This window comes from Peromyscus eremicus, chromosome 1 (genome assembly GCF_949786415.1).
Source record: "Peromyscus eremicus chromosome 1, PerEre_H2_v1, whole genome shotgun sequence".
NCBI classification, from domain to species: Eukaryota; Metazoa; Chordata; class Mammalia; order Rodentia; family Cricetidae; genus Peromyscus; species Peromyscus eremicus.
In genome coordinates, this window is record NC_081416.1 from 17,424,179 (window position 1) to 17,434,371 (window position 10,193).

At 43.0% G+C, this 10,193-nt stretch overlaps 1 protein-coding gene across 1 annotated transcript; it reads right to left on the reverse strand.

Moving 5' to 3' along the window:
* Positions 1-7,814: 7,814 nt before the first annotated feature.
* LOC131895870 (mitochondrial fission regulator 1-like) lies at positions 7,815-9,251 on the reverse strand. The gene is made up of 2 exons (XM_059246428.1): positions 8,683-9,251; positions 7,815-8,485 (listed from the first exon to the last, which is right to left on the reverse strand). The coding sequence occupies exons 1-2, from the start codon at positions 9,130-9,132 to the stop codon at positions 7,919-7,921; spliced, it is 1,017 nt and encodes a 338-aa protein (XP_059102411.1). The 5' UTR covers positions 9,133-9,251; the 3' UTR covers positions 7,815-7,918.
* Between the last annotated feature and the right edge of the window lie 942 nt (positions 9,252-10,193).

Genomic DNA, 10,193 nt, shown 5'->3' on the forward strand with positions numbered 1-10,193 from the left:
CAGGCCAAGGGTCTCTGCAAAAAGGCTTGGGGATACAGAGCTCCTGTCTAGTAGCATGATTTGGAACAACTAACCAGCTTCCCAAGGGCTATTGTAGCTGGCCTGGATCTCTAACTGGGCAGAAGGGAGGCAGTCATAACTTTCTTGCTCAGAAGGGCTTCTGGGAGGGCGGCTCTAGGAAGGAACTTGGAAGTCCTCTCGGAGGGGCGGGTAGGCAAGAGCTGATGAGTACTTGCCTGGCTGCCTCCTGCCTCAACCTGAGGCGGAGAGAAGAGCTGATGGAATGAAGGCAGGGTTTGGGGGTGTGGTGAGGGCACACTCCTTTGTGTATTGACTGCAGAGGACCTGTGCTCTAGTTAATAGGAGGTCTTGTACTTTAATGAATTTCCCCTTAATGCCTCTATGGTGGTTTGAATAGGTATGGCCCCCATAGACTCAAGTGTTTGAATGCTTGGCTTATAGGGAGTGGCACTATTAGGAGGTGTGGCCTTGTTGGAGTAGGTGTGGCCTCGTTGGAGGAGTGTGTTGCTGTGGGGTGGGCTTTGAAGTTCTCTTATGTTCAAGCTATACCCAGTGTGGGACACAGTTCACTTCTTGTTACCTGCAGATCAAGATGTAGGACTCTCAGCTACCTCTCCAGCACCATGTCTGCCTGCATGCTCCCTTGCTTCCCACCATGATGTCAGTGGACTAAACCTCTGAACTGCAAGCCAGCCCCAACTAAATGTTTTCCTTTATAAGAGTTGCTGTGGTCATGGTATCTCTTCATTGCAATAGAAACTATAAGACAGCCTCCAAGAAGATGGAATGGCTATCTCTAGTCCCATGCTGCCTTTCCATGAACTTTCACCTATTCATGTTCATTCGTTCATTTGTCCATTCATTCATTCATTCATTCATTCATTCATTCATATAGCAGAGAACTGTCTTGTGTGTGAAACTTGCTGTTGCCACTAGGCAGACTCCTTTCCCTCTCTGAACTTCAGTTGGCTACTCTGTAAATGAGAACAGGGTAGTCTGTTAAACAATGCTGATGCCACCCATCTTCATGGACATCTGTGCTGTGCCCTGATGCCTGTGCAAATGCAGGACCTTCTAAGAGCAGCCAGGGGAAGCTGTCTTTCCTGCCCACTCTGGGCTCCATCAAAGCTACTCATGCCTACCTCCTAGGGTTTTAACAGCCAGCTCTCTTCGTGGACCAAGACTGTGTGCATGGGTGACAGAGATTACTTTCATTTTCTCCTGTGAACCACTGGCAAACCATGGCTTCCTCACAGTGCACTGGGGCAGTTGATTTAAAACAAATTTCTCTTAAATTATGGCCTACTATTCCAAGATGTCTGCAAGAGTTTCACACTATCTTTTGCAGTTTAACAAGTTTTGTGACTTCTGAAGATCTTAAGAAACAAGAAATAGGAAAAAACAAGAATGGAGTCACAATGCAAAGCTCTAGAAATTTCCCTTTGAACCCACTTCCATCTGTCTTTGCTACACCTTCCTCCCTCTGGGCTACCGCTTCTTTGTAAATCTACTTTGGTCACTGATATGCACAAATGTTCTGTTTGGTGCCCACTCATTAAAGATTCGTTTTCTAGGCATCTTTCTTCTTCTTTTTAAATTGAAAATAGGTTCTTCTCTCATATGCATCCAAACCAGTTTCCCCTCTCTCTGCTCCCAGATCCCTCCCAGCTCCCCTCTCCCCCAGATCTACTCCCTTTCCATTTCCCTTCAGAAAATAGCAGGCCTCCAAGAGACAACAACCAAACACAACAGAACAGGATACAGTAAGACAAGGCACAGCCCTCATATCGAGGCTGGACAAGGGAACCCAATAAGAGGAAAAGAGTCCTAAGAGCAGACAAAAGAGTCAGAGACACTCCTGCTCCTGCTGTTAGGAGTCCCACCAAAGGCAAGGGCATGTTTACCCTATTCATTGCTGAGTCTCCTGTCCCAGGTGCTCTCTGTTTGAGACATAGATTGTTTTTGAGACTTAGAAGATTCCGTGAAGGAGGGGAGAGAGAGAGAGAGACAGAGAGACAGAGAGACAGAGAGACAGAGACAGAGAGAGGGAGGGAGGGAGGGAGGGAAGGAGAGAGAGAGAGAGCGCACAATATGTCTACTAGGGTTGGAGAGTGTTGTAACCATCCACTAGCCTGGTGCTGGACTTTTAGCTTCTGAACCCATACCTAGGGTCTTGTGCATGTTAGGTAAGCACTGTACCATTGAGCCATATCCTAGCCTTTTTTGTTTGTTAGTTTTCAGGACAGAGTCTCACTCTTAGCCCAGGCTGCTCTGGAACTTACTCTGTAGTCCAGCTGGCTTTGAACATGTGGTGATCCCTGCTGTGGGATGGTCTGTATGTCAAATGTGTTGTTGATTGGTCAATAAATAAATCACTGATTGGTCAGTGGCCAGGCAGGAAGTATAGGTGGGACTAACAGAGAGGAGAATTGAGAGAACAGGAAGCTGGGTGAAGGAGACACTGCCAGCCGCCATCAGGACAAGGAAGATGTAAAGTACCGGTAAGCCACAAGCCACGTGGCAAGGTATAGATAAATAGAAATGGATTAATTTAAGCTGTAAGAACAGTTAGCAAGAAGCCTGCCACGGCCATACAGTTTGTAAGCAATGTAAGTCTCTATGTTTACTTGGTCGGGTCTGAATGACTGTGGGACTGGCGGGTGAGAGAGATTTGCCCTGACCGTGGGCCAGGCAGGAAAACTCTAGCTACAGATCCCCCTGCCTCAGTCTCCCGAGTGCTGAGATTACAGACATGAGCCATCACACCTGGCTTTGAGGCCAGGCTTTGGATGGAGGAGTAGTAAAAGGAGACTTGGTGGGCTTTCTTTCTTTGTTTCTTTGTTTCTTCCTTCCTTCCTTCTTTTCTCCCCACCTCCCAGGAATCTGCCTCCTGAGTGCTTGGATTAAATACATGTGCCACCACAGCCAGCTAGATTTGGTAGGAAACTTTTCAAGTAAGAACTAGAGCATTTCTAGAAAGAGTGTGAATCTGAGCTTTGGCATCAGGCATAATGGCATTTGAATTTTGTTTTAGTTATTCATGAGCTACGTGATTGGAAGTTATTATTATTATTATTATTATTGGTTTTTTGAGATAGCGTTTCTGTGTGTAACAGTGTTGGCTGTCCTGGAACTTGATCTGTAGACCAGGCTGGCCTCAAACTCACAGATATTTGCCTGCCCCTGCCTCCCAGAGTACTGAGATTAAAGGCCTGCACCACCACTGCCGGCCAGGAAGTAATTTGTGTGTGTCTGTTTCTCCATCTGTAAAATAGGATGGTAATATGTAACTGACCCTCTTAGTTGTTGTAAATATGGGATATGATGATGGAGAAGCCCTTAGCACTGGCTCAACACTGGACCTGTAAATGGCAGCACCCCACCCCCACCCCTCTCTTCCTTATGGTGGCCATGGAAACTCTCAGTGAGAAAGGAAGGGGCTGTAAGAAGTGGAGTGTTGCCGGGCGGTGGTGGCGCACGCCTTTAATCCCAGCACTCGGGAGGCAGAGCCAGGCGGATCTCTGTGAGTTTGAGGCCAGCCTGGGCTACCAAGTGAGTGCCAGGAAAGGCGCAAAGCTACACAGAGAAACCCTGTCTCGAAAAAAAAAAAAAAAAAAAAAAAGAAGTGGAGTGTTACCTGTGCTTTGAGAGAGCTCTGTCCGGTTAGGTCAACCTTAACTTTTTACACCAGGGATTCTCAACCTTCCTGATGCTGTGGCCCTTTAACACAGTTCCTTATGTTGTGGTGACCTCCAACCCTAATATTATTTTTGGTGCTACTTCATAACTGTAATTTTGCTACTGTTATGAATCTTAATATAACTATCTGATATGCAGGCTATCTGATATACAATCCTCGTGAAAGGGTCATTTGATCCTTGAAGGATTTGTGTCCCACAGGTTAAGAACCACTTTTTTGTTGTTTTTTTTTTACTGTTCTAGAACCCAGTCTGTAGACCAGGCTGGCCTTGAACTTAGTGATCGGCCTACCTCTGGCTCTTGTGTGTTGAGATTAAAGGTGTGTGCTACCATCACCAGGCTAGGACTACTGTTTTAAAGGAAGTGTTTTTTCCCTCTCTATACATGAATATGAATGCTAATGGAGGAAAATCTGGCAGATTCACATATTCAAATTAAAACAACATCTATAATTTCTGTATTGTCACTTTTAATTATTTTGGTATGAAGTCTTCTAGGCTTTAGTTTTCATGCACACATAATCAACATTTTATTTTTATAAAAATAGAATTATTTAATACACATAGTTTTGGAAGCTTTATTTCTCACTTAATAACATATTGTGGAAAGTTTTTCATGTAGTTCTGTAGTAAAAATGACTAGTGATACATAATAGTTTCCTGTGAGGATTGAATAATATTTTGTTGGTGGACACTTGTCTGTGCTTTCTCCTCTTATAAACAATAACGTAAGGAATATTCCTGAATCTACATGTCTGCATCCAAGGAAGGAATGGGAGTGTGTCTCTGTGACCATTGTGGCTGCTTGAGATGTTTTCTGAGGCCAGAGTGCCTGAGACTTTAAATCTACCATGAGAGGAGTGACCAAGGGGGGACACCTGACTGCCAATGACTCTGCTTGAAAGGAGCAGAGGCCGTTAATACAGCCTGGAGAGGATGGCTTTTCAGACTTGAGTGTGCCTACCCTGGTGAGAACTCCACAGCATTCCTAAGGGGAAAGCAGGAGGACCAAACAGAGAGAGCTAACCAGAGTATGCTGCTGAGTGAGAGAAACAAATGGTGGGACAGACATTTGTCGTGTGTGTGTGTGTGTGTGTGTGTGTGTGTGTGTGTGTGTGTGTATGTGTGTGTGTGTGTGTGTGTGTGTATGTAAATGTGTATATGTATATATGCATACTCTTTTCAAGAAAATTAATTTAAAAAATTTTTTTTGGAGACAGGGTTTCTCTGTGTAGCCCTGGCTGTCCTAGAACTTACTCTGTAGACTGTAGCAAGTTTTTGTCCCACCATCCAGCTCCCAAATAATGACATGAAGACTTATTAATTATTAAAGCTCAGCCTTAGCTTAGGCGTGTTCCTAATTAACTCTTATAACTTAAATTAACCCATTTATATTAATCTACATTTTGCCTTGTGGCTTTACCTTTCTTTCATTCTGTATGTTCAACTCCCTCCATGTCTTGTTGGTATCTCACATCTAGATTCATATCCTACTTCCTCTTTCTCTCTGCCCAGAAGTCCTGCCTATACCTCCTACCTAGCTATTGGCTGTTCAGCTTTTTATTACACCAACCACAGCAATACATCTTCACAGTGTACAAATATCCCACAACATTTCCCCATGTTATAGAATATTATTTAAGATGTGTTACATTTGTTTATGCTGTGGAATATTTGTTTAATGATGCAAAGATGTGTTGCATTCTTTCATGTTGCATTTGCTTAACTCTGTGAAGCTGTGTTAGTTTGCCTGTCTAAAACGTCTAATAAAGTGCTGAATGGCCAATAGCAAGGCAGGAGAGAGAGAAATAGGTGGGGCTAGCAGGAAGAGAGAATAAATAGAAGGAGAAGAATATTAGGAAGGAAGGAAGAAGAAGGGATCAAAGAGCAAGAAAAGAAAGGGCCAGCCACCCAGCCACCCAGCTAGCCATGCTATAAGAAATAATGAAAGATATACAGAAATAGAGAAAGATAAAAGCCCAGAGGCAAAAGGCAGATGGGCTAATTTAAGTTAAGAAAAGCAGGCTAGAAACAAGCCAAGTTGAGGCTGGGCATTTATAAGTAAGAATAATACTCTGTGTGTGACTTATTTAGAAGCTGGGTGGTGGGGCCCCCAAAAGAGCAAAGAGTAAAAAATCCAACAACACCCCCCTTTTGTCTGAATAAAAAAGAAAGGTTTTAATTCTAATGTAAAATTATATACAATAAAAAGGAAAGGTTTTAATTCTAATGTAAAATTATATACAATAAGAACAATTATCAAGCAAGAAATACATTCACAAAGTCCAGTCTATCTGTATTTGGCAAATTTAAAGAAAATATTCGATTGTCTACCCTATCTTGATGAGTCCAAATTTTGTACCTGATTTACTTTTTATCCTAACTTGTACTACCAACCCCAAACTATCTTTTTAGACATCAAAACATTCTCTTAGATAAACAACTTAAGCTTTTGTATTTCTCAAACTTATAAACTTTTTCTCTCTCTCTCACTTTTTTTTTTTTTTATTTTGAGACAAAGTTTCTCTGTGTAACAGCCCTGGCTGTCCTGGTACTCACTTTGTAGACTGGCCTTGAACTCACAGGGATCCACCTGCCTTTGCCCCTGAGTGCTGGGATTAAAGGTGTGCACCACCACCACCTGGCCAACTTTACATCTCTTATGTAAGTTTCTTTTCTTAATTTGGTAACAGAAAAAATGGTAATTATAACTATCTCATTTTCAACTCCATCAGAGACCTGAGAAGGATGCAATATTACCTGAGTTAACAGGAAGTGCAGAGCAAGCAACTTTCAAAACTATAGAAATGACAGAGACATTTGGCTGCTTGGACAATTACCAAAGTTTCTTCTGTAATATTGGGGCATCTATCTTCAGCCTACAGGCCTAGACTATTCTGACAGACTTTTCTCTGAAGCAGGAATTTTGAAGAACAATTTGGCAGTTGCTTTCTTTCTGTCCTGATTGTCCAGTTTGGACAGCATACTGTCAGCAGCAGAGGCAAGGGCAGTGTCTTGCCCAAATAACTAGCTTTGCCACATTGGAAACAAACTCCATATGGAGATTCTTTGATGCTCATCATCCTTTTTTAAAGTAAATTGGTACTTCCAGAAACAGACATGTCTCACTGTCATGAAAGCCTTATGTTATTAAAATAATTTAAATGCCATATTTTGTAGGTCTTTGAGGGGTTTAAAGACCATCTATTTATTTAAAATATATCTCTGTTTGACTTCGAAAACATACCTAACATGACTATAAGTTTTTTTTTATTTACAAAGTTATTTTAATTCAATAATTTGATTGTTACCACTTGGGAAGTACATTTGCTTCCCAGTATTGGGTGGCAATGAGGTTTAAGCAGCCTTCCTGGCCCTCACTTCCTCTAACAGAAAGCAATAGAGAAACTCAGCAGTAAACAATTGCTGCTGCTTATGTAAACTCAGCTCCAAGAGGAGGAAAATGTGAGAACATTCCTAAGTTCTGTTTGGGCATTCCCACCTTCAGTACTCTACTCTAATAGCAGGGTACACCAGCTGTTCCGTCACGGACCAATCAGCTCGAAGATGAAGGTAACAGTGTCCTCACTGATGCCATTCATAACGAGTTTTTACATAGTTTTATATCCAAATGTGTGCATATAAAACATTTGCACAGATATTAGTGTTAAGAATTGAGAATGCGGGCTGGAGAGATGGCTCAGAGGTTAAGAGCACTGACTGCTCTTCCAGAGGTCCTGAGTTCAATTCCCAGCAACCGCATGGTAGCTCACAACCATCTGTAATGAGATCTGGTGCCCTCTTCTGACCTGCAGACATACATGCAGGCAGAACACTGTATACATAATAAATAAATCTTTAAAAAAAAAAAAAAAAAGAATTGAGAATGCACAGCAACATCCACAAATGGCCTGTTTGTATCCTGAAGTCCTACAAATACTTTTGAGGCTGGAAGATAAAGCCTGGCTACCTATTTAAAAACATGTCATAATCATTGTGTTAAGGAGAGCTCTAGAACTGACCATCTCATAAGAGTCAAACCAACTCCTGTGGCTTCACTACTTCTTACTCCTAATTAGGCTAAGGAGACCAATGAATACTCCAGTCAGGAATTTACTAAATACTGGTGATTTCTACTAGTCAAACTCAGCTCTGCAAGCCAACAGGTGAGACAGGAGTCTTTCTGAACTCATTGTCCATTAGGAGTCAATTAAAGCCTTCATTTTCCCTGTAGACTTCAATATATGCGGGCCAAACAGGGCTGACTCTGAGGTGGCCTCTGACTCTGGCTTTGGAATTTCTCTTTCAACTTCACCTTGACTACTGTGTTGATAGCGATAAGCAAACTTCTTTTTCAGAGCCTCTCCTATGAGGGCAGCAGGGTCAGTAGTATCTACTGGCCTAGGCTTGACATCTTTCTCTGACCTCTTGACTGACTGTAGCTTCACACTGTTCATATCTTTAAGAATCTCAAGCATATTTGGCATGTCAGGCGGCTTTGGGTGGCTCTTCACCAAAGTCTTTCCAGCATTGAGTCTTTGCTCTCTTCGCTCTTTAATCAGATCAACAGCAGACATACTTTGGTGGAGCGGTGGGGGAGGGGGTGGGAGAGGTGGAGGAGGGGGAGGAGGAGGAGGAGGAGGAGTAGGAGTAGGAGGAGGAGGGGGTGGTGGTGCTACTGTGGAGGAATCTAAGTGACCTGCACCGAGACTCTGTTGCTCCTGTAGAGTCACAATCTTGGCAATCTGAGCTCGAAGGGCAGCGAGCTCATTCTCAATTTTTTTTTTTTTTTGGTTTTTTTTGGTTTTTTTTGGTTTTTCGAGACAGAGTTTCTCTGTGTAGCTTTGCGCCTTTCCTGGAACTCGCTTTGGAGACCAGGCTGGCCTCGAACTCACAGAGATCCGCCTGGCTCTGCCTCCTGAGTGCTGGGATTAAGGGCGTGTGCCACCACCGCCCGGCCAACGAGCTCATTCTCAAGTGCGGAGATCTTCTGCAAGGCCTCCTCACTGGCCAGTGTTGTCTTTGGAGGGTGCTCATCTTGAGACAAGTTTGGTAAGGAAACGTGCCTGCTTGGGGGCTTCTCAAAGCAAGGAAGGTCATCCTTGGGAGGAGACTTGGACCTGACCTCTGCCCTGAGTCTTGTTGAGCACTCTCCTTCTTCTGTGGCTACCCATCCAACATCAGCAAAAGATGCCACCACATCCTCTCCTGGGTGGGCAGGACTCCCTTCTGTGGCATGGCTGGTGAGCTGAAATTGAACTCTTGGACACTGAATCAGAGGTAAGTTGGTACCAATTTTCCTTACGATACTTCGAGATGAACCATATGGTTTTCCAGACCAAAGTACCCACTGCATGCTGATCCCAACTCGCTGAATCACCATCCTCATCAGGCACTTAATCCAGCCCAGCATTTAGGTGTCCATGTCTTCCCAACCTGCAGTTCAAGTGCTTCAGGCATCCATAGCAGCACATGGTCCATAGAGCACGCTCTGCCGCGCCGCAGCCAGCACCTTCCCGGATGACTCAGCCTTCCCGACTATAAGTTTTATTCTTATAGATGACTAACTACTAACCTGTCCTTCTTTATTATCCCAAATAACTTTCAAGGACTAGAGCTTTACATTAAATTTTTTAAATGAGCTGCATAGTATTGTGGAATATTAGTTGAAGATGTGTTACATTTGTTTTATGATGTAGAACATTTGTTGTTTAATGATGCAAAGATGTGTTGCATTCATTTATGTTACATTTGTTTAGCTCTATGAAGCTGTGTTACTTTGCCTGTCTAAAACACCTGATTGGTCTAATAAAGAGCTGAATGGCCAATAGCAAGGCAGGAGAAAGAATAGGCAGGGCTGCCAGGCGGAGGGAATAAATAGAAGAATGAGAAGAAGGGGGAGCAAGAAAAGGAAAAGGAGAGAAGAATGCCAGGGCCCAGCCACCCAGCTACATGGCCAGCCACAGAGTAAGAAGCAAAGAAAAGTATACAGAATAGAGAAAGATAAAAGCCCAGAGGCAAAAGGTAAATGGTCTAATTTAAGAAAAACTGGCGAGGACTGGAGAGATGGCTCAATGGTTAAGAGCACTGGCTTCATTTCCAGAGGACCCAGGTTCAATTCCCAGCACCCACATGGCAATTCACAACTGTCTGTAACTCTAGTTCCAGGGAATCTGACACCCTCACACCAATGCACATAAAATAAAATTAAATAAGTTATAAAAAGAAGAAAAGCTAGCTAGAAACAAGCCAAGCCAGGGCTGGACATTCATAAGTAAGAATAAGTCTCTGTGCTTATTTGAGGGCTGGGTAATAGGCCCCCAAAAGAGCAAAGAGTAAAAAAAACCCAAACAACCACAGCATAGGTACAATACCTTAAATAAGAGTAGAAACAGATATACAGTATAACAAAAATAACCTTAAATTTGTACAAATATACAAAAATACATACCAATGTAAAATATTCCAGACTAG